General features: G+C 46.8%; 1 protein-coding gene across 7 annotated transcripts in view; it reads right to left on the bottom strand.

The window, feature by feature from the left end:
• Positions 1-770: 770 nt before the first annotated feature.
• Positions 771-24,011, bottom strand: part of ABCC5 (ATP binding cassette subfamily C member 5) — a 97,617-nt gene continuing 74,376 nt past the window's right edge. For all 7 annotated transcript variants that reach the window (XM_033211857.1, XM_033211862.1, XM_033211856.1 and 4 more), the window contains 6 exons: positions 23,625-23,814; positions 18,486-18,645; positions 9,959-10,037; positions 8,237-8,350; positions 6,646-6,810; positions 771-2,238 (listed from right to left, as the gene is read on the bottom strand). In XM_033211857.1, the coding sequence (XP_033067748.1) occupies positions 2,137-2,238; positions 6,646-6,810; positions 8,237-8,350; positions 9,959-10,037; positions 18,486-18,645; positions 23,625-23,814 (810 nt within the window). In that variant the 3' untranslated portion in view covers positions 771-2,136. The remainder of the gene's footprint in view (positions 2,239-6,645; positions 6,811-8,236; positions 8,351-9,958; positions 10,038-18,485; positions 18,646-23,624; positions 23,815-24,011) is intronic.

Consider the following 24,011-nt stretch of genomic DNA (forward strand, 5'->3'; position numbering starts at 1 on the left):
GCCTCCTGAGTAGCTGGGACTACAGGCGCCCACCACCATGCCCGGCTAATTTTTTGTGTTTTTAGTAGAGAGGGGGTTTCACCATGTTAGCCAGGATGGTCTTGATCTCCTGACCTCGTGATCCACCCGCCTTGGCCTCCCAAAGTGCTGGGATTACAGGCGTGAGCCACTGCGTCCGGCCTTTTTTTTTTTGAGACAGAGTCTCACTCTGTTGCCCAGGCTAGTGTGCAACGCTGCGATCTCGGCTCACTGCAACCTCCACCTCCTGAGTTCAAGTGATTCTCCTGCCTCACCCTTCCGAGTAGCTAGGACTACAGGCGCCCACCACCCCGCCTGGCTAATTTTTGTATTTTGAGTAGAGACGGGGTTACTAATTTTCAGTGGGTGAATCTGAATGAATTGGCTGAAAGGGTAATTATATTGTTTGAATTGCTAAGAATCCTCGACAAACTATTCATTTTAAATACATCTCACCACAACCACCCACCTCACCACAACCACCCACCTCACCACAACCACTCACCTTTCCACTCCCCACCCTCTTATGGGCAGCCAAGGAGCTTTATTTGGGGACCATGCTCAGGAACACAGGCAGCGGGACTAAGGCCCACAGAGATGATTCCAGGCGTTCAGGGCCCCATGGCCCTTGCAACCAACCAGCTTTGCTACCAGCCCTTCCCAGATGCAACTCCATCGCTGGATATCCAGGTCCCAAAGCCATTCCAGGATATCTCACTCCCTTCCCAGAGAACTGTTTGATACACGAAGAGTTTTACAAAATCCAAAATAATTTTATTCACATTTTCAGATTTTTGCTTCCACAAGGTGTTCAGCAAACATGCTAAGGCGACAGAATGTCTAGTTGGTCACGACATGCAACGCTGACCACTCAACTGATGACAGCAGTGACCACGCCCACCTGAGCTACCAGCCCCACAGCACAAAGGGGGTTTGCGGGAACACACCAAACCACACAGCAACCAGCAACCTGAGGTAGGTCTCTTTACAGTACAAAAACTTCTACGCCAGTGTGAGACACTGATTAGCAAGAGCTGCTTCAAGTTGCAGACTTTGCGGGGAGAGAGAGAGAGAGACTGTGCGACAACTGCGGTGAGAAAGGAAAACAGACCCACGGAATCCTGAGCCCTGCCACTGAACTGTGGAGGTGTGGGAAGAGGCAAATGAAAAAGTGCCACCTCAAAAAGCAGCAGTTGGCTCCAGGGCTTGGAACCAACAGGTCTTGGAGCTGGAGAGCTCTGTGCAGTGGCCAGCTGTAGGAACCTGAGGCAGTGGGACTCTCTGTGGATAGACTGATTCTTGTTTAGAAACAACAGCAAAAAGAAGAAGGCAGGAAAGAAACTCCCTGGCTTGGAGGAATGTCTCTGTGATTCCCATTCCCAATGGAGGGAGTGAAAAGGGGCCCGGGCTTCGCCCCGCTGCTCTCCTGACAGGAACAGTAAGTGACACCAGGACAGAAGGCAGGAGCCCTGAGAACTCACGGCGCTCTGCATGGTCTCCAGCTGCCCGCCCCACTCCACCCACCCCTGGAGTGGCCATGGGGAGGTGGCAGAGGGGGCTGTCGGAGGGCCCACTGTTGCCACACGTCTTCCTTTGGACACCCAGAAAACCTGGCACCGTGAAACCACCAGCTAGAGAAGAATGAAATGCTACCCTTCCTACAGTCTAATAGCAAAACCAGATCTCTAGTACAGCAAACTGTACAAAAATGATAGAAAGGAATATGCACTGTTATTAGCACAGTGCTTATTTTAATATAAAATAAACAGCTTACATTTTCACTGTAAATATAGGCTATGTACAGAATTATATATAGATATAGCTACACGTATAAAGCTTCATTATAGGCCTCTGATACAATTATAATAACGGTTCCCTGAACCTTTTAGAGTGCAATTAAGAACAAAAACTAAATTTTGTTTACATGAATATGGAATAAATACAATAATCAAAATATGACTCTCCCTAAAAGTGAAACACACAAGCCAATCCGGAACTGCTGTGCGAAAGATAAAATCGAGAAAGGCAAGGTTTCCGTAGGAGGACGCGATGAGGGGCCCGCCCCAGGCAGGGAATGGCAATGCTCTAAAGAAAAGAGACTTTGTCAACAGGGAGGAGTCAGCCCTTGACAGCGACCTTGTTCTCTGCAGCAGCAAACATGGCATAGAATCGGGAACTGTCGTTGGACAGAAGGACCGATGGGGTGTCAAACTCCACCACCTGCAAAAGAAGGAGACGCCGTCAGGACGCAGCTCTGGGTCATGCAGGGTGATTCAGAGGATCCACTGCTCAGGAAGGGAGGGAAGTCCCAATGCCCCCTGAGGGTAGAATCTGGGGACAATTCAACAAGCCCTGAGTGCACCTCCCCCCTTATTTTTTTATTTTCAACTATCCAGGGTGTAAGGGAAAGGACAGAGAAAACGACTTCCAGCATTTTTACAGTAGGCGGTTTTGCCTAATAAAGTATTCTCATAGCAAAAAAAAAAAAAAAAAAAAAAAGAAAAGAGAAAACGACTTCCAGACCTCCTTCACATAAATCCAAATTCCTTCAGCCTTGGGAGTGAAGGAACCAACCAACCAGGTCTATAAACTGCAGGAGGCTGGTGGCTCACACCTGTAATCTCATCACTTTGGGAGGCTGAGGCGGGCGGATCGCCTGAGGTCAGGAGTTCAAGACCAGCCTGGCTAACATGGTGAAACCCTGTCTCCACTAAATATTCAAAAATTATCCTGGCATGGTGGTGGGCGCCTATAATCCCAGCGACTTGGGAGGCTGAGGCAGGAGAATCACTTGAACGCAGGAGGTAGAGGTTGCAGTGAGCTGAGACTGCACTGCTGCACGCCAGTCTAGGCAACAGAGTGAGACTATCTCAAAAAAATAAAACAAAATAAAATAGAAAACAACAGGCTGGGTGCGGTGGCTCATGCCTGTAATCCCAGCACTTTGGGAGGTCGAGACAGGTGCATCACCTGAGGTCAGGAGTTCGAGACCAGCCTGACCAACATGGTGAAACCCTGTCTCTAGTAAAAATACAAAAATCAGCTGGGTGTGGTGGCAGGCACCTGTAATCCCAGCTACTGGGGAGTCTGAGGCAGGAGAATTGCTTGAACCTGGGAGGCGGAGGTTGCAGTGAGCAGAGATTGTGCCATTGCACTCAAGCCTGGGCAACAAGAGCGAAACTCAGTCTCAAAAATAAATAAATAAATAATAAATAAATAAAATAAAATAAACTGCAGGGGAGAGAAGTTGCAGCTGAAGTCAAGGGCACACCAGACAAATGTCATTTTGTTATACAAGCTGATCTAACCCTGTAGAGGGAAATGGAAGAGCTCAGAATGTCTAGTTGTCAGGGAAAAAAAAGGCAGTCAGGGAGTGACTTAGTCAAGTGGCCATTCCTATGATGGACATCTATGCAGCCACGGAAAATCACGTGGCAGCAGAACCCTGAATGATATGCTGGCAGAACCCATCTCCTGTGGCAGAGGCTGAAATGCATATACCCAACTATCTCAGCCTCCCCCGCCACAGGGCAAAGGCATGGAACATCCTTGGTTAAGGAGATGTAAGAGGAAGTCTCCTTGGTGCTTCTAGGAGAGGGTGTCCTGCCCAGTGGACATGCCACGAGCAGAACGTGAACGTGTCCTTTCTTTGGACACATGTCCTTCCTTTGGTTGGGTACTTGAGCAGGCATCCTGTACCAGCAGGGGAAGGTGAGTACTGGTTGAGAGTGACGCAGAGCCCCACACTGCTGGGCTGCACAAAAACCAACCCTCCGCCCTCCCATTTGCCATGTGGGATAACAAAATCCTATCCTCCAAACCCCTTTTAGTCTGGTATTTTGTGTCTACGGCAAAGAGCATCCCATCTGTTGGAGTCTGTGTGTGCAGATGCATGAAAAACACAGGGTAAGTCAGTGTATTACAATGCTCATCTCTGGGGGCAAATGGCTTACCATCCTGTTTTTGCCGTTATGCTTTTTTGGTGGTTTTTTTTTTTTTTTAGGCTTTCCTAAAATTACAAGAAAATTTTAATTAGCAAGAAAAAAATTAAGGAAAGAGAAGGATAGAGTCTCTCATAAAGAGTGAATCGGCTCCCCACTCCAAAACATCAAGCCAACTATAGAAAGAAAGGGATCTCAATTTGTGTCCTTAAGAAAGAATTTCTGGCTGGGCACGGTGGCTTGTGCCTGTAATCCCAGCACTTTGGGAGGCCAAGGTGGGTGGATCACCTGAGGTCAGGAGTTCAAGACCATCCTGGCCAACATGGTGAAACCCTGTCTCTACTAAAAATACAAAAATTAACCAAGCATGGTGGCACATGCATGTAATCCCAGCTGCTCGGGAGACTGAGGCAGGAGGATCACTTGAACCCTGGAGGCGGAGGCTGCAGTGAGTCGAGATTGCATCACTATACTCCAGCCTGGGCGACAGAGCAAGACTCTGGCTCAAAAAAAAGAATTTCCCAGAAGATGTTCTTGGTCCCATCTATTATACCTTACTAGGCTCTATTTTAATACTTACGTACAAAGTAGTAGCTCAATATATCTTATGTATGACAGAATCTCAGTAAACACTTAGTTTAAGGCAAACAAAGATAGTCACAAAAAACACTAGTGTGAAAATAATTTCAAGATGAGGAGAAAAATCCTTAGCCCCCAAGTTCTCTCAATTCAGCTTTGAAGCCCAGGCTGAACCCGCCCTGTTTAACACTTTCTCAATACTTCTCCACAATTTAGACAGTGTGCTGGCAGTGGGGTTGCTGGCCTGAGTCCTGTCCCATCTCCTCCACTTCCTTTTTTAAAATCCCATCAATTTTTATTGTTTCCTTTTTTTTTTTTTTTTTTGGAGATGGTCTCACTCTGTCACCCAGGCTGCAGTGCAGTGGCACTATCTCGAATCACTGCAATCCCCGCTGCCTCCCAGGGTTAAATGATCCTTCCACCTCAAATTCCTTAGTAGCTGGGATTACAGGTGTGTGCCACCATGCCTGGCTAATTTTTTGTATTTTTGGTAGAGACAGGGTTTCGCCATGTTGCCCAGGCTGCTCTCAAACACCTGAGCTCAGGCAATCTGTCCACCTCGGCCTCCCAAACTGCTGGGATTACAGGCATGAGCCACCGCACCCGGCCTACTCCACTTCCTATGGACTTTCCCTGAGACTTTGTCTCCTCATCTGTAAAGTAGAATTCACGCGGCCGGGCGCGGTGGCTCAAGCCTGTAATCCCAGCACTTTGGGAGGCCGAGGCGGGTGGATCACGAGGTCAGGAGATCGAGACCATCCTGGCTAACACAGTGAAACCCAGTCTCTACTAAAAAATACAAAAAACTAGCCGGGCGACGTGGTGGGCGCCTGTAGTCCCAGCTACTCGGGAGGCTGAGGCAGGAGAATGGCGTAAACCCGGGAGGCGGAGCTTGCAGTGAGCTGAGATCCGGCCACTGCACTCCAGGCTGGGCGACAGAGCAAGACTCCATCTCAAAAAAAAAAAAAGTAGAATTCACGCTATGTCTCTCTCTAGGTTGTTGTGATGACTGATTGAATTTTGAGAGATTCTATGTAAAGCACTAAGCACAGTGCCTGATACACAGTAAACATTCAATAGAAGTAGCCATTATAGTAGCTGTTGTTGTGGTAGCTTCTACAACAGAAGACATGTTACCCATTATAAATGCCTTGCTATTTCCTCCAAATTATTAATTTACTTTTATCCTAGGGGCACACAAAGGAGGTATTTGTCTAACATAAATGTACTTAACATCACCTGTGCAAAGAACTGTAGTGCTAAACACTGCTGGGCCCTAAAGATGAACGAGCAGTGACTCTGCCCTCAGAGAGCATTCAGGGAGTTTTCTAGGGAGACAGGGCATTGCACAATTCCTATCACCTGAGGCAGAAGAGCTACAAGAGAGGCACAGATACAGCCTAGGGCAGCTGAGGCAGCCAGGAGGGTTCATGGAGGCTTTGGCATCTGGGCCATGTCATTCTTCAGGGACAGGCAAGTTGTGAGCAGGTGGATATGGGGGAGAGAAGGGCAAAGGGCCTTTTAGGTGGATGGAACTGTCTGAGTAAAGACAAATAAAAAGCTTGGAGAATGCAAGATGTCCATAGCCAATGGCGCCTGTAAGGGAAGAGTGGAAAATGAAGAAGGCAAGGCTAGGGCCAGGCTGTGGGAACGCCTGAAACAACAGGGTAAGAAGTTTGGCGCCGCTACGTGATTGCAAAAAAGCAAACATGTGCTGGCTGGTCTCAACAGGCCTCTGTGGGGGTGATCATTGTGTATGTGAATGAGTCACTGAGTTTCTATACTCTCTGACCCAAGTATGCCAGGGGTGATCATTGTGGATGTGAATGAGTCACTAAGTACATGTACTCTCTGACTTAAGTCAAAGTGTCACTACTCACAAGCAACAAAAGGACAAATAGTAAAGTAAAGTGAGAACCCCATCAGAGTGTGCCTGAGTAATCTTGTGATTAGGAGGCTGCATCCTTCCCAATAGCAACTAAATAGAGTTGCTGCAAGTGCTTATCTGAATGCCCAGAATGCTACCAAGATGGCAATCAGTCCATCCCTGCCAGGAGCCAGTTTCCTCCCAGATGTGCCAAGCCAAAGTCCCTGAAGGACTCGGTACCTGTCCCTGGGCCAGCACCATAATCCTATCGGAGCCTAGAACCGTGTGCAGGCGATGGGCAATGGTCAGCATGGTACAGTCTGCAAATGCTTCTCTGATGGTCTCTTGAATCAGTAAGTCTGTCTCTGTGTCCATGGCAGCTGTGGCTTCATCTAAAATCAGAATCTGCCAGAGAAGCAGAGGAGAAAGAAACTCGATTAAATTCCTTAAGCTTTCTGGTTAATCTAGATTTTACTAAAATGTATTTGATTATTAAGTTTTATATCATCTACTGTTTTTTTCTAAGTAAGTACACATATATGTAAAAATAACCTTTTACTTAGAAGTGATACAACTTCAAAACCATGTTTGGCTTGATTTCCATAACAGCATATTTGCATAATACTGATCTAGGCTGGGCTCATGCCTGTAATCCCAGCACTTTGGGAGGCCGAGGCAGGCAGATCACGAGGTCAAGAGATCGAGACCATCCTGGCCAATATGGTGAAACCCTGTCTCTACTAAAAATACAAAAATTAGCCAGGTGTGGTGGCGCGCACCTGTAGTCCCAGTTACTCGGGAGGCGAAGGCAAGACAATCGCTTGAATCCAGGAGGTGGAAGTTGCAGTGAGCCAAGATCACACCACTGCACTCCAGCCTGGGCAACAGAGCAAGACTCTGTCTCAAAAACCAAACCAAACCAAACAAAACAAAACTAATCAAATACTTGCCCCTACATGCTCTGTGACAGTGAGTATGTGCAATTAATCCTTTTTTTCCCTTGAATCCAGTATGGCTGGTAACATTCATCTTTCTGGACATTCCTTTTCCTGTTTGTAAATGAAGGGGTTGGATTTGATGACCTTAAAGTCTCTTGCAGTTTTAAAATCTATATCGACCGGGCTCGGTGGCTCATGCCTGTAATCCCAGCACTTTGGGAGGCCAAGGCAGGCGGGTCATGCGGTCAGGAGTTCAAGATCAGCCTGGTCAACACGGTGAAACCCCGTCTCTACTAAAAATACAAAAATTCGTCTGGCATGGTGGCGGGCACCTGTAATCCCAGCTACTCAAGAGGTTGAGGCAGGAGAATCGCTTGAACCTGGGAGGTGGAGGTTGCAGTGAGCCGAGATTGTGCCACTGCACTCCAGCCTGGGGACAAAGCAAGACTCCGTCTCAAAAAAAAAAAAAAAAAAAAAAAAACTTCTATGTCTATGGTTTGCAGTCATACAAAACTACTCAATGGCCAGAAACAAAAGTCAGTCTTGGATGAAGTTAACAACAAAGCAACCCCTGTTCTCCCTCCCCAAAACCCGATATACCCAGAACCAATATACCCAAACTCGATATACCCAAACCGATATACCCCAAAACCGACACACCCAAACCTGACACACCCGAACCCGACCCTGACATACCCAAACCCGACATACCCGAACCTAATATACCCAAACTGTGTCAGGGTTAGAGTTCTCACTGGCCATGCTCTTAGAAAGTGCCAACAGGGTTCACAGCCAGGAATACCTTTGGACCCCACTGCGTCAGGGAAAGGCTGCACAAAAACGTTCCCATTCTCTGCTGCCGCCCCTTCCCTGCCAATCACGAACTGCCTTACCTTACAGTGGCGGAGCAGGGCTCTTGCTATGCACAAAAGCTGCCGCTCCCCCACTGAGAAGTTATCTCCGTTCTCCATCACTTCAGATTCAAGTTTCAGAGGTAGCTGAGCAATCTAGGGAAAAGGAAAGTAGAGATCAGAGGGGTAAGAAACTAAGGTGAACTTCCTGAAAATCCAAGGACAACAAGAAATTATTCTGAAACAGATGAAAGAACTATTAGCCAAGAACCTGCCTCATCTGGAACGAAGGTGCAGGTGTACTGATCATGCGCACTAAGACCCACTTCCAAGGCAGTCCATGATTCCAATAGACTATTCTGTTAGCTTTATACCATTAAAACATCCCAGAAATTCCCATGATTTCATGTCCCCAAAATCCAGTCAGATAGTGGGCCTTAAGTTTTGGTTCTGAAAATACGGTCATGCAATAGGAAATAGAGTAAGGAAAAGTACTCTCCTTTTGAAGTCCAAAGCTGTAGGCCCGTGACTGTGAAACATTTTTTGTAAGCTGCAGAACTTACTCTTTTTTTTTTTTTTTTTTTTTTGAGGCGGAGTCTCGCGCTGTCGCCCGGACTGGAGTGCAGTGGCCGGATCTCAGCTCACTGCAAGCTCCGCCTCCGGGTTTACGCCATTCTCCTGCCTCAGCCTCCCGAGTAGCTGGGACTACAGGCGCCTGCCGCCTCGCCCGGCTAGCTTTTGTATTTTTAGTAGAGACGGGGTTTCACTGTGTTAGCCAGGATGGTCTCGATCTCCTGACCTCGTGATCCGCCCGTCTCGGCCTCCCAAAGTGCTGGGATTACAGGCTTGAGCCACCGCGCCCGGCCAGAACTTACTCTTCAAATGAGAGGAATCCCGGTAGAGGAAAGGAAAAAACAGAGCTCATCTACTAATAGTTGAATTAGGGCAGGGGATCCTGGGCCTGACTCAACCCAGGCACACCAGAGACCTCACCCCAGGCCAGGGTTATCAATCTGTACACTACAGCTGCTCGTGCGGGCCTACTGAGTTATCCCAAAAGGTCTGTGGTCCTTATGCATACTGTGTGCTTTCTGCAGACTCAATACGTTATGTATCATTTTTTTATTTTTTATTTTTTGAGACAGAGTTTTGCTCTTCTTGCCTAGGCTGGAGTGCAGTGGTGCGATCTCAGCTCACTGAAACCTCTGCCTCCTGGGTTCAAGTGATTCTCCTGTCTCAGCCTCCTAAGTAGCTGGGATTACAGGTGCATACCACCACACCCAGCTAGTTTTTGTATTTTTAGTAGAGACAGGGTTTCGTCATATTGGTCAGGCTGGTCTCGAACTCCTGACCTCAGATGATCCACCTGCCTCAGCCTCCCAAAGTGCTGGGAGTAATTACAGGTGTGAGCCACTGCACCTGGCCACGTTATGTATCTTTTGCATACATGTGGATGCTTCAAAGTATGTTACACTGTCATGACTAATAAAACAAATTAAAAGCATCACTTAATTCTAAGTAGTTGTCATTACTATCTTCAATCAATGGACAGTGCAAGGCCAAAATGACCGTGGGCAGTGTGGGAGGTGGGACTGGGAGAGATCAGTTTTTCCCAGGTGTCTGGAAGACTTAGAGAACCATGCCACGAAGCCTTCGTCCACAGGCATCCTGGCGGCACAGCCAGACCAGACAGGGTGTGGCAATGGCACCGCCGTCCTTCCACCCTCACCATCCCAGCACAGCTCCCCCAGGCTCTTCACTTACACATTCTTTCATGTGTGTCCTCTCCAGGGCATCCCAAATCTGGTCTTCAGTGTACTGGTTGAAGGGGTCCAAATTTGATCTAGGGAGAAACACAGGAATTTCTCAGTGGTCCCGCCCTGAAGTGACCTACTGGCAAAGGCTGTCTGTGGAAGATGTTTAACACACATGCACAGGGAGAGAAGACTCCAAACCCTGACGATCACAGACGGCTCATTCCCCAACCAGCCAGATGGGAGCTCTGACTGCACATTGGGCCACCTCCTCATCTCCATAAAACTTGATTTATTCTTTTATTATTTTTACTATGTAAATAATACTAGTTATAGAACAATTTATAAATGCAAATATCGGCAAATATCCTTCTAGATTTTTTCCTGTGCATGTATTTGTTAAAACACATCTTTCAGGTGGGTGCGACGGCTCATGTTTGTAATCCCAGCACTTTGGGAGGCCAAGGCAGGTGGATTACTAGAGGTCAGGAGGTCAAGACCAGCCTGGCCAACATGGTGAAACCCTGTCTCTACTAAAAATACAAAAATTAGCCAGGCGTGGTGGTGCGCGCCTGTAATCCCAGCTACTGGGGAGGCTGAGGCAGGAGAATTGCTTTAACCTGGGAGGCAGAGGTTGCAGTGAGCTGAGATCACACCACTGCACTCCAGCCTGGGCGACAGAATGACACTCCATCTCAATAAACAAAACAAAACAAAACAAAACAAAATAAAATAAAATACACCTCTCCGTACATACAAACTTAGAAAAGCACCCTCTTTCTCTTGGTCTACTGGGTTCACAGCCCTGTCATTGAGCATGGGGCTCCACGACAGCTGGCCTGACCAGGAAAAGAAACGGATCCAGTAGAAGGGTAGAGGAAGAAGGAGAGAGAGAATAAAGGACAAGTCAAGAAAAAGGCAATTTCCTGGCACAGAAGACCAGTTTGGGGGCCATTTTTGCTTACTGTGCCAACAGTATCTACCTCAAGGAAATCAGGCGATACCAAAAGAACGAGACTTTTTTTTTTTTTTTAGTCTCTGTAACCCAGATTGGAGTGCAGTGGTATAATCTCGGTTCATTGCAACGTCTTCCTCTTGAGATCCAGCTATCCTCCCACCTAAGCCTCTTGAGTAGCTGGGACTACAGGCGCACGCCACGTAATTTTTGTATTTTTTTGTAGAGATGGGGTTCTGCTATGCTGCCCAGGCTGGTCTCAAATTCCAGCGCTCAAGCTCAAGTGATTAGCCTACCTTGGCCTCCCAAAATGCTGGGATTACAGGCACGAGCCACTGTGCCCGGCCAGGACTAGAAATGTTTAGGACAGGAGAAAATTATCTTTGCCACTGAGGATGAGGGTGGAGAGCTGGTGGTGGAACAGGTATTTGGTGGAAAACTGGGATGTTACAGTAATTGTGGATGTCTTGTCTTGATCTACACATAACATTTGGAGGTCTAATAATCTGAAAAGTATTAAGAATAATTTGCTTTGCTCATAAAATTATGTCTGGCATGTGGGAAACAGGAAAATCTCTGGGAGAAACATGGACTTTTGCTCTATGCCACACACCTGTCTCCATACCTGGGGTTACTAATTACAGGCATGCAAATACAATCACGTCATTATCACAGAACTCTGGTGAGAGGGGGAGAGCAGGCCGGCACTGCCTCATTTCTGCTTTTTGGGCATCTCTTGATCTCCTGGGAGATTCTGACCCGCCCTGCTCTCCGGTGCCTCTTGCCCTTTGCACAGCATTTTTCCCGCGTGGAACATGCTCGCTTCTCACTAGCCCTGGCTTAGGAAGTGTTGTTTAATACTGTACAGTTTAATGGGTTGAACTGTGTCTCCCCAAAAGACACCTAAGTACCTAAGAATGTGACCTTATTTGGAAATAGGGTAATTTGCAGATGTAATTAGTTGAGATGAGGTCATACCACAGTAATAGAGAAGGGTGGGCCTTTAATCTCATATGACTGGTCCTGATGAGAGATGGCCATATGAAGGCAGAGAAACACTGGGAGGGCATCATGTGACAATGGAGGCAGAGGCCAGAGGGTGCATCCGCAAGCCAAGGAATGCCAAAGATGGCCTCAACTACCAGAAGCTGGAAGAGGCAAGGAAGGGTCCTTCCCTACAGGTTTCACTGGCAGCATGGCCCAACTGACACTTTGATTTTAGACTTCCAGCTCCCGGAACTGTGAGATAGTAAATTTCTGTTGTTTGAAACCATCTAGTTTGTGGCTTAAACTGTTTGTGACAGCCCCAGGAAACAAATATAGCGAGTAAGTCCATCAGATGCCGCTGGATCAAACAGCAGACATGGAGTCCCCCGTCATCCACAAGGGTATGCTTCAGGGAGCCCCGGTAGATGCCTCAAACCACAAATAGTACTGAACTCTATAAATGCCAAGTTTTTTTTCCCTATATATATATATACCTATGATAAAGTTTAATTTATAAATTAGGCACAGTAAGAGATTAACAATAATGAAATCAAACAATTATAACAATATGCTGTAATGAACATGATTTGACTGTGGTCTCTCACAAAATATAGTATGTAATATTTTTGGACCCTGGTTGCTCATGGGTAACTGAAACTGCAGAAAGTGAAACCACAGAGAAGCAGGAACTGCTGTACACAAAAGTGCAGTCTCCTGCCCACTGAGTAGCCGGCCCTATCAGATTTTCTATGGGTGAATATGACAACAGGCATAACATTCTCATTTTTTGAGCCACAGTCTTGCTCTATCACCCAGGCGGGAGTGCAGTAGCATCTCAGCTCACTGCAACCTCTGCCCCACCCCCCAGGTTCAAGCAATTTTTGTGCCTCAGCCTCCTAAGTAGCAGGGACTACAGGTGTGCGCCACCACACCTGGCTAACTTTTGTATTTTTTGGTAGACACGGTTTCCCCATGTTGGCCAGGCTGGTCTCGAACTCCAGATCTCAGGTGATCCATCCGGCTTGGCTTCCCAAAGTGTTGGGATTATAGGTGTGAGCCATTGTGCCCAGCCCAGGCTTAACATTCAATTCACCCAGGTCCATCACACCAGCTGAAGGAGCTTCAGACCACTAAACAATGGGTTCCAGATAGAAAAGGAATGTTTGCCTACACTCGTAGGTGGTACACAGTAAGGCAGACCAGACCCACCTCAACAGGGAGCTTAATCAGGAATGGAAAAATATCTTCCCTCATTAGAGAAGCCAGATGGTCCTGGGTCTGACCCACAGACAGAAATGAAAGCAAAGTTATGCATCCACTTAATCAAATGGTTTCAGTTAAGTGATTGGATAGAAAAGTGTCTGAACATGAGGGCAGTTATTTTTAACAATCAGAACCCCTGGAGTCCTATCTTGCCAAAAGTACATTTTCATCTTTGGTTCTTTATATTTTATTTTTAGCAATAGTCAACACTGACCACTGCTAAATGAAGCCAAGAATATCTCCCAAAGTGTGAGACAATACAGCAATTCACCCTGGATATAGTAGAAAACACTGTAGTAAACCACACTGCCCTGTCATCTGTGCTGGGTGCTTCTAACAGCCTCAGTCTTCACAGCAGGAGATTTTGGGACTCACATACCTTCTTCTATCAGGAAGCTAAAGGAAACCTTATTTTGAGGTATGCAGAAATATGGACTGATTGTGGCTTTTAGTTGTTAAGAGTCAGATTAGGTGAAAAAAGTTAAGAGCAAAAGTAGAGCAAATAAAAAAGACTAGAGAGAACGGCATAGATTGGGTGACTTTCTTTTTTCGTTTTTGAGATGAGGAAGGCAGATGAGACTTTGAAGATGCTGGGAAAAGAAATGTAACTAAAGGTCAAGATCCATAAAGAGGCAAGTCTAACTGTTTTTTGGAGAGATGGAATATCAAGGTTGTGGTTAATAGTGGGGTCGTGACACATGCTTCAGGAGGCAACGCAGTGAGTGTAGTGAGTAGAGCCAGCCAGCCAACCTGGGTTCAAATCCTAGCTCTACCACTTTTAGCTGTGTGTCTTTGGGCAAATTTACTCTCACTCTCTGGATTTCAGTTTCATCATCTATATAAAACAGGCATAAAGGCCAAGGGCGGTGTCTCATGCCTATAATCCCAGCACTTTGGGAGGCAGAGGTGGGAGAATCTCTTGAGCTCAGGAGTTTAAGACTAGCCTGGGCAACACAGTGAAACCTCACTATTTGGTAAAATAAAATATGCATAACAATGGTGTCTGTCTCATGAAGTTTTGAGCATTTGTTAAATACAATTAAGACGGTTATGACAGGTGGGACATGGTGACTCATGGCTAATCCCAGCACTTTGGAAGGCCAAGATGGGCAGATCACCTGAGGTCAGGAGTTCAAGACCAGACTGGCCACAATGTGAAACCCCATCTCTACTAAAAAGACAGAAATTAGCCAGGTGTGGTGGCGGGTGCCTGTAATCCCAGCTACTGGGGAGGCTGAGGCAGGAGAACTGCTTGAACCTGGGAGGTGGAGGCTGCAGTGAGCAGAGATCACGTCACTGCACTCCAACCCGGGTGACAAAGTGAGACTCTGCCTCAAAAAAAAAAAAAAAAAAAAAGAGCAGATCAAAAGGAGAGGGCACCTGAAGAAGAAGAAATGCGAACACTGTTTCTTGCTAATGAATGGGCACCAGGAGAAGTGCTCCGGGTAGACAAGGTACCTGTCACTCACAGGGGACCAAGACTCAAGAGAGACCAGAGTGACAGCTGGGGACAGCTCATCGTCAACCTAGCCAGGCTCCAGACAGTCCTCAGGATGAAAAACACTCCAGCTGCGGGGACAGGACAGAGGCCAGGGCTGGGTTTCCTGGGTCCAGGAAGCACAGGGAGCTCTGGGAGAAGGTGGGGAAAGCTAGGGCCATGAGACAGAGGCCAGCAAAAGTGTTTTAAGGCCTGGATGAAAACGGGCCTCTCTTCTTGGAGCCAATCATGAGGGCAAAACAATAGAGATCTGCAGAAACACAGGCTGGAGAGCTCAAGCCCACACAGGCAGATAAGGGAGGGCTGGGATGCAGGTACTAGAATGGATCAACATTCTGGCTAATCTAGGAAGGGGTGTGGTCCCACACGATCTGGCCTATGATTTAGATTAATTATATTTGTACACAGAACAACTCAGAAATTTATATCTTGTGACTTTCTGAGTTTTGTTGGTTTGATTTTGGTTTTACCTTGCTTTTCCTCTAAGAGTTCCTTTCAAGTTTTAATTGTTTGCAGGTATCTCAAGAAGAGGTACCCACCCTCAATACTGGCTAATGGTGGTGGAGGCGCAGTTTCCAGATTCAGAGTCTCTAGGAAGTAGCTGAGGAAACAGCTCATATATCCTGCCTTTACCTTGGGAAACTCATCATAGGCTTTCTATCTTCTAAGAAAAGCAAAAGAATACCGGCCGGGTGTGGTGGTTCACGCCTGTAATTCCAGCACTTTGGGAGGCTGACGTGGGCAGATCACCTGAGGTCAGGAGTTTGAGACCAGCCTGGCCAACATGGTGAAACCCCGTCTCTACTAGCTGGGCATGGTGGCCTGTGCCTGTGGTCCCAGCGACTCAGGAGGCTGAGGCACGCAAATCACTTGAACCCAGGAGGCAGAGGTTGCAGTGAGCTGAAACTCCAGCCTGGGCGACAGAGCGAGACTCTGTCTCAAAAACAAAAGAATGCCAAGAGCTGAACATTTTCTGGGATTCATAAGAAACCTGACAGGATAAAAGGAAACCTTAGGGGATAAAGGACAAGTCTGGCATTTAATTTTTCCTCAGTGTCTACCACTGACTAAAAAGCCAGAATTAGAGCTGGCAGAAAATTTAACTGAAACGATTTTCTCACTTTGCACAGCTGACTTCCTAAGCTGCACTCTAAGCTCAGTAGCTACAAACCCAGGACAGCAGTGTACCAACTACTGAGTTAGCCGCAAAGCAACCAACACTTTTTCTCTGGAGATAAATGGTTCCAATTCCACTAAAGCTACAGGTCTATGATGTTCTACCCATACCAGCTGCACGTGCCCACGGTCAATTCTTTTTCTTTAAACATTTTATATTATTTTAAAAAGCAGAGACGCGGTCTCACTATGTTGCCCAGGCTGGCCTCAAACTCCTGAGCTTAAGTGATCCTCCCGCCTCGGCCTCCCAAAGTGCTAGGATTATAGGCATGAGCCACTGCACCCGGCATCATGGTCAATTCTTAACCACCAACTCTAGAAGCCCCCAATTCACAAACCCAAATGAAATGCTATAAAATTTTTAAATTAAAACTGAGGCTTATTGGTGGCAGCATTTTCTCAAATTTAACATGCTTTATTTCTTAATTCTCTTCCAAATGATGATTAAAAAAAAAATAGTTCTTATGGCCAAAGGCAAATATCGTAAGGCCAATTTTTTTTTTCAAGGTGTTCCTGTGGCATTTAAAAATAGAGAGATTTATGGTAAAAGCCAGTTAGGCAACATTTTCCTTATTTATTTATTTATTTAGAGATGGAGTCTCACTCTTGTTACCCAGGCTGGAGTGCAATGGCGCGATCTCAGCTTAACACAACCTCCGCCTCCTGGGTTCAAGCGATTCTCCTGTCTCAGCCTCCCAAGTAGCTGGGATTACAGGCATGTGCCACCATGCCTGGATAATTCTGTATTTTTAGTAGACAGGGGTTTCTCCATGTTGGTCAGGATGGTCTCAAATTCCCGACCTTAGGTGATCCACCCGCCTCAGCCTCCCAAAGTGCTGGGATTACAGGCACGAGCCACCACGTCTGGCCAATAAATTCTACTTTTCTTCTGATATCACTTGTCTGACCTTATTACCTTAATACCCAAAGACAATGGTTTATTATCAACCACAGATACAGTGCATGCTGTCCAGATTCAACTACAGAAATACCAAAATAAACATACCCTAGGGTGTTGACTCTACACAAACACAGGTTCTCACCTGTGTATATTCTGCTGATATACTACTATGGACTACAGGTTTGTGTGCCCCTAGAATTAAATTGTTGAAACACTGACCCCAATGTGATGGTATCTGGAGGTGGGGCTGTAAGGAGGGATTTAGATGAGATCATGGTTTAGATGAGATCATGAGGGTGGGGCCTCAAGAAGAGGAGACACAAGAGCTCTCCTTTCCGAGGGCACATTCCACAGGCACACACCAAGGAAAGGCCACGTGAGGACAGAACAAGATAGCCATCTGCAAACCAGGAAGAGGGCCTTCAGCAGACACCCATCCCAGCCTTCCCAGCCTCCAGAACTGAGAGAAATAAATTTCTGTTGTTTAAGCCACCCAGTCTATGGTATGTTGTTATATATAGCAGCCTGAGCAGACTAAGGTACCTACCAAAGTTCCTTGAGTTCAAATGCCATTTCCAAAGGTGGAGGGGATAGTTTTAAAACAAGTCTGAACACTGCCTATGATTATTTGAAATCAGGTTGGTACCAATTTTTCTGAAAACGGCTAAAAATTACTTTTAGAATGATTTTTTAATAGACAGGGACACAAGTGATGGAAATCCACTGTTTTTAGGAGGGAGAAGCTTAAGGGTAAAGGATCAGGTAAGCTTAGGAAAGATAATGTGATGCGTTCTCCTTGATCTGTTTTAATAGGCCAAGAAAGGGATTTTATCTCTGGCATCTTGGCAGATTTCAGAAAGCAACATAATTCCAGAGTATCAAAGAAGACACTAGAAAACGAAATAACACGAGGAGTAATAACGCCTGAAAGCCACCATTGGAACTGGAACTTTTGGCCGGGTACAGTGGCTCACACCTGTAATCCCAGCACTTTGCGAGGCCGAGGCGGATGGATCACTTGAGGTCAGGAGTTCAAGACCAGCCTGGCCCACATGGTGAAACCTCATCTCTACTAAAAATACAAAAATTAGCTGGGCATGGGGGAGGGCGCCTGTAATCCAAGCTACTCGGGAGGCTGTGGCAGGAGAAATCACTTGAACCCAGGAGGCGAAGGTTGCCTTGAGCCAAGATCGTGCCACTGCACTTCAGCTTGGGCGACAGAGTGAGACTCCAACTCAAAAAAAAAACAAAAACTGCAACTTTTAGTGCACCTAGGAGAGACGACAGAATGGAGTGGGAGGCAGGGGAGGATGATGTTGTTGAGGCTGATGACAGCAGCCACCATTTGCCGAATGCTTACCATTTGCCAGGCCCCGTGCTTATATAATGTACATGAACTTACACAACCTTCACAGCTACAGATCTTTAAAGCATCCCCATCTTATGGGTGAGGAAACAGGCACAAGAATGGTTAAATAACTTGTCCGAAGTCACGGAGCAGAGCTCTGAGCCCAGATCTCTCTGGCCTCTTCAGTGCTGTGCTGCAGGCCTCCCTGTCCCCTTTAGTCAACCAAGTGGCATGTGCAGTGGGGCTGCCTCTCCCTTCTGCACCAGCAAGCACATGGTGTAGTGGGAAAAGCACCAGACTAGAGATGGTGAGCTCATGGTCCCAGGGTGTGGTGCTAGCATCGTGTGGTCCCACGTGCCCACCCAGCCTCTAAGCGAGGCACGAGGCATGCATGTGCTCAAGTCCTCACCTGACAGTGCCACTAAACAGCACCGGCTCTTGAGGAATGATGGAGAGTTTGCTTCGGAGGTCGGCAAGGCCAATATCACTGATTCTCACTCCATCAATCTTGATGCAGCCTCCAGATAACTCCACCAGACGGAAGAGGGCCATCCCCAGCGAGGACTTCCCTGATGAGTCAGAAGACATGCGAGAGAGGAGCTGTTAGCAAATTCTGTGAGGACAATGCTGGTTTAGCCTCAGGGCAATGCCAACTGTTTTTCTATTTCTATTCAGTTGTTATTTCAACTGATTAACTGAGATAATGTATAAAATGATAGAAAAAAGTGATTAACTTTCCTGAGATACAAGGCAGACACCTTCAAATGACACAGCTTCAGCCTGAGAAGGAGGGGAAGGGACCATTCCTTTTTCACTTTTTTTGAGATGGAGTCTCGCTCTGTTGCCCAGACTGGAGTGCAGTGGCACGATCTCGGCTCACTGCAACCTCCGCCTCCTAAGTTCAAGTGATTCTTCTGCCTCAGCCTCTCGAGTAGCTGGGACTACAGGCGCATGCCACTATGCCCAAATAATTTTTGTATTTTTAGTAGAGACGGGGTTTCACCATATTGGCCAGGTTGGTCTCAAACTCCTGACCTCGTGATCCGCCCATCTCGGCCTCCCAAAGTGCTGGGATTACAGGCAAGAGCCACTGCGCCTGGTCGACCATTCCATTTTCATGAAAGTAAAACGGAAAAATGCCTCCTGGTTACCTTAGGAACAGGTGCACAGAGCTGAATGCTTCGTAGGCAAAGTCAGGAGAACAGAGATCTTACAGCAAGCAGTTGAGGGGCAAACCAGAGGACAAGATGCCTTTTCTCTCCCTATCCCCTCAATACAGCTGAGAGAGAGACTAAGACAAGGCCTCTTGTTGCCACGGCAGCAGCTGGGGAATGGAAGAAGTTCCAGGGATAAACAAACACGCACGGGAAGGAGGTTTTGCCTCGACTCAATGAGTGGCTGTCAATGGCTCTACTGTGACAGGAAACTATGGCAGAGAACAGGTTTGGGGGACCAGTGTTATTACAGTGGTCAGCAGAACCGGTTAACCGAATCTTCATTCGAAAAGTTTTACATGAGTAATATGAGACGACATCATCAATCTCCCATAATCTTACTTCTATCATTTTGGGCACACTTCCTTTCAGTTTCCTCAGAGTTGAGATCGTATCAGAAATGCAATATTGTAATTGCTTTTTTCACTTAACACTGTATTGGCCAGGCACGGTGGCTCACGCCACCCAGCACTTTGGGAGGCTGAGGCGGGCGGATCACCTGAGGTCAGGAGTTCGAGACCAGCCTGGCCAACATGGCGAAACCCTATCTCTACTATAAATACAAAAATTAGCCAGGCGTGGTGGTGTGTGCCTGTAATCCCAGCTACTCGGGAAGCTGAGGCAGGAGAATCGCTTGAACCTGGGAGGTGGAGGTCGCAGTGAGCCGAGATCACATCATTGCACTCCAGCCTGGGCAACAGAATGAGACTCTGTTTCAAACAAAACAAAACAAAAGCATTGTATAACAGGCAGTCAACCATTTTAAAAAACATTTTCAAGATACAATTTTAGTGGTTGCAATATTCTATCATGTGGACATATTCTTGATCAATCAGCCCTCTTAGGGTGAACATTTAGTTTATGTAAAACTTGTAATAACGTTGTGTCCTATATCTTAGTGCTGAAACTTTACTGCTACCTCAGATGATTTCCTTGGGAAAGAATCTTAGAACTGAAACTACTATGTCAAAGGATATAAATATTTAAAAGGTGCTCTCTCTATAGTGCCAAAAAGAAAATAAGTTTGCCATAGTCCTGTCTACCTTTCTGCAACTTGGTTCCATGGTTTAGATTTAGAACTACAGTGTTTTAGCTGTTGAATCATTTTCCTTGGCTGAACGCCTGGTTCTTGACCCTCCTACCCTTCTTTTGCCTCCATGTCATAAAAGACCTCCCATGAGGGCCTCATTGAGATCACCATGATGCTGTCTCTTCAGCACTCATGGAGAGCACAAACAGCCCTCCTTGCCCCAGTGTCTACAGCCACAACCCCACTGTCGGGATCTGTCCCCTGGGCATACTTCTGTCTTACAGCCTAATGGGAACCTGAAAACACCCATAAAACCTGGAAGAAGTAACGCCCAGGAACTTGGAAAAAGCAGTATTAGGAGAGTATATTAGGACCCATCTTCCTAATGCAACAATCCCCACATCCTTCTACCAGAAACAAGTTAGGAAACCTGGTTTGTCTAGCAGCATAGATCTTCTCCTAGAAATGAATGACTCCAGGCTGGTGGGCGCAGTGGTTCACTGTAATCCCAGCACTTTGGGAGGCCAAGGTGGGTGGATCACTTGAGGCCAGGAGTTTGAGACCAGCCTGGCAAACATGGCAAAACCTGGTCTCTACTTAAAAAAAAAAAAAAAATTATCTGGGCATGGTGGCATGTGCCTGTAATCCCAGCTACTCCAGAGCCGAGATCATACCACTGCACTCTAGCCTGGGCGACAGAGCGAGACTCTGTCTCTCAAAAAAATAAAAATAAAAAAGAAAAGAAAAAGAAATGAATGACTCTGTTCAGAGTTGGGGGACTCAGTTCCTGGCCCCTTTCCCAGATAGAAGAAGGGGAGGGAGACACCCTCTCTGGGCCAAGGCAGTGCTTTAAGACCTAAGCTAAGGGAGCCAGGTGCAATGGCTTATGCCTGTAATCCCAGCACTTTGGGAGGCCAAGGCGGGTGGATCACCTGAGATCAGGAGTTTGAGACCAGCCTGGCCAGGATAGTGAAACCCCGTTTCTACTAAAAATACAAAAAGTTAGCTGGGTGTGGTGGTGGGCACCTGTAATCCCAGCTACTAGGGAGGCTGAGGCAGGGGAATCACTTGAACCCAGGAGGCAGAGGTTGCCGTGAGCCGAGGTCACGCCACTGCACTCCAGCCTGGGCAACAAGACAAGAGTGAAACTCTGTCTCTAAATAAATAAATAGTTTAAAAAAAAAAATCTAAGCCAAGGAAGGAATGGTGCTCGAAGCAATGGTTCAAGTTGTTCCACTTTAACAAAAGGTACGTAGATTTGGACCACCTGGACTGGAAGACTTTAGAGTCCTCTGAATCTGACCATCTTTGCATTGATGGAATGTGCTGGTAAGAAAGGCAGTGAAGTCCTCGACTGACATGAATGACCACAGAAGAGTTTCCAAGTTTCCCGTGAAACTTGGAAGAAGCTCTGTTAAGACAGAGTGTAAATCAGGCTTTTTTTTGAGATGGAGTTTCACTCTTGTTGCCCAGGCTGGAGGGCAGTGGTGCAATGTCGGCTCACTGCAACCTCCACCTCCCAGGTTCAAGAGATTCTCCTGCTTCAGCCTCCCGAGTAGCTGGAATTACAGGTGTCCACCACCACGCCCGGCTAACTTTTTGTATGTTTAGTAGAGATGGGGTTTCACCATGTTGGCCAGGTTGGTCTTAAACTCCTGACCTCAGGTGATCCACCCACCTTGGCCTCCCAGAGTGCTAGGATTACAGGTGTGAACCACCATGCCCGGCTGCTATGTTCTTTTTCTTGTTTATTTCTCTTCTGTCACTAACTACTGTTTAATGAAGTTGTGCCTGTTTTGCCTGTCTCACCTGTGTTAAAGGGAAATCATAACAAGGGACATCGGTCAGCTTTCAGGGGAGCCGTTGTACTCCTGGGGACCAATGCAGCAGAGGGGCTCAAGGCAGAGAACAGTAAAAAGGCTTGGGGACAGCCATCCTGCTTGGCTAAGATTCCCTTCCAGCATGAAAGACCTGGAGCAATGTCTTGTTTTGACATGAAGTTATTCCCTCAAACAGAGAGGAGGAAATGGCTTTTTTCTTCTCTTCCTTAGAAAGTTCTTTAAAATAAATTGGCCAGAAAAGATAAAAGCGTTTTTCTTTCTTTTCTTTTTTTTTTTTTTAATGGCAAGGTAAAAAGCTAGAAGAGTTTTGATGCCAAAGAAGCATACAGCCTAGAAAGTTAATGAAAACTGAATCAAAGACCTCTTATACAAGGATAAAAAGGCAGTAAAAGAAGGTAAGTTCAATCTTTGAAATGCTATTCAGGAATGAAAGTGAGAAAAAAGGGGCCAGGTGTGATGGCTCACACCTGTAATCCCAGCACTTTGGGAGGCCAAGGCAGGTGGATCACGAGGTCAGGAGATCGAGACCATCCTGGCCAACATGGTGAAACCCCGTCTCTACTAAAAATACAAAAAAATTAGCTGGCGTGCCTGTAGTCCCAGCTACTCGAGAGGTTGAGACAGGAGAATCGCTTGAACCTGGGAGGTGGAGGTTGCGGTGAGCCGAGATCGCTCCACTGCACTCCAGCCTGGCGACAGAGTGAGACTTCGTCTCAAAAAACAGAAGTAAATCACTCAAGTCCTGACCCTAGAAATCTAAAGGATCTACAGTTATGCATTTCTTTTCCTTTTTTTTTTTGAGACGGAGTCTCGCTCTGTCATCCAGGCTGGAGTGCAGTGGCATGATCTCAGCTCACTGCAACCTCTGCATCCCGGGTTCAAGCAATCTCCTACTTCAGCCTCTTGAGTAGTTGGGACTACAGGCATGTGCCACCACACCTGGCTAATTTTGGACTTTTAGTAGAGACAGGGTTTCACCATGTTGTTCTGGCTAGTGTTGAACTCCTCAGGTGATCCACCCGCCTCACCCTTCCAAAGTGTTGGGATTACAGGCGTGAGCCACTGCACCTGGCCTACTGATAGTTTTAAAAGAAGGCCATGAAACAGCGTGTGTCAATGACCTCATTTTTGTAAACCTACATATTACTAGAGGAAGCCTAACAAGATAGCTACCAAAATGTTACCAGTGCTTCTCTCTGGGTGGCAGAGTTGTGGGTGCTGCTCCTCTTTCGTACTTGGCTGTGTGCCCCAGTGTTGTGCATTGAGAATGTGCACCTTTATGCCTGGGAACAGCACTCAATGTTAACAAAGCGGGGTCAACAATAAACCTAGAAAATTGGTTTCGGTAGGGGGCTGAGACACTAATCGCTTATCAAACAAGGATCTGGTTTAAAGGGATGAAAGTGGTATTTCATAAACTGCTACGTTCCAATGGATTCAAAGAAGGCTTTGCACATCCTTACCGGATCCTGTCCGCCCCACAATGCCAATCTTCTCTTTAGGTTTGATCGTGAAGGATACTTTCTTCAGGACGAGAGGGAGGTTTTCTCGGTACCTCATCTCTGCATTCTCGAAGGTCACCTCTCCCTCCTGGGGCCAGTCAGGGGAGGGAGCCTTGTTCTTAATTCTGGCAGGTGCTTCCAAGGAGAGAGTCTGGGGAGACAGAAGTGGCCGGTTCAGACTGACCACAGATTCTTGGGAAGCTGCAGGCTTTGTCACAGAGAAATAAAACCAGGAGAATCATAGTAGCCACACCGAGGTAGCTGCCACCCCGTCACCTTGCTAGGAAAGAATCCCTTGGCAGTAAATGCTTATTATCACTAAACCAGACAGAGACAGAGCACAATGGC

Source organism: Trachypithecus francoisi, unplaced genomic scaffold (genome assembly GCF_009764315.1).
Source record: "Trachypithecus francoisi isolate TF-2019V2 unplaced genomic scaffold, Tfra_2.0 Lachesis_group0, whole genome shotgun sequence".
Lineage (NCBI taxonomy): Eukaryota > Metazoa > Chordata > Mammalia > Primates > Cercopithecidae > Trachypithecus > Trachypithecus francoisi.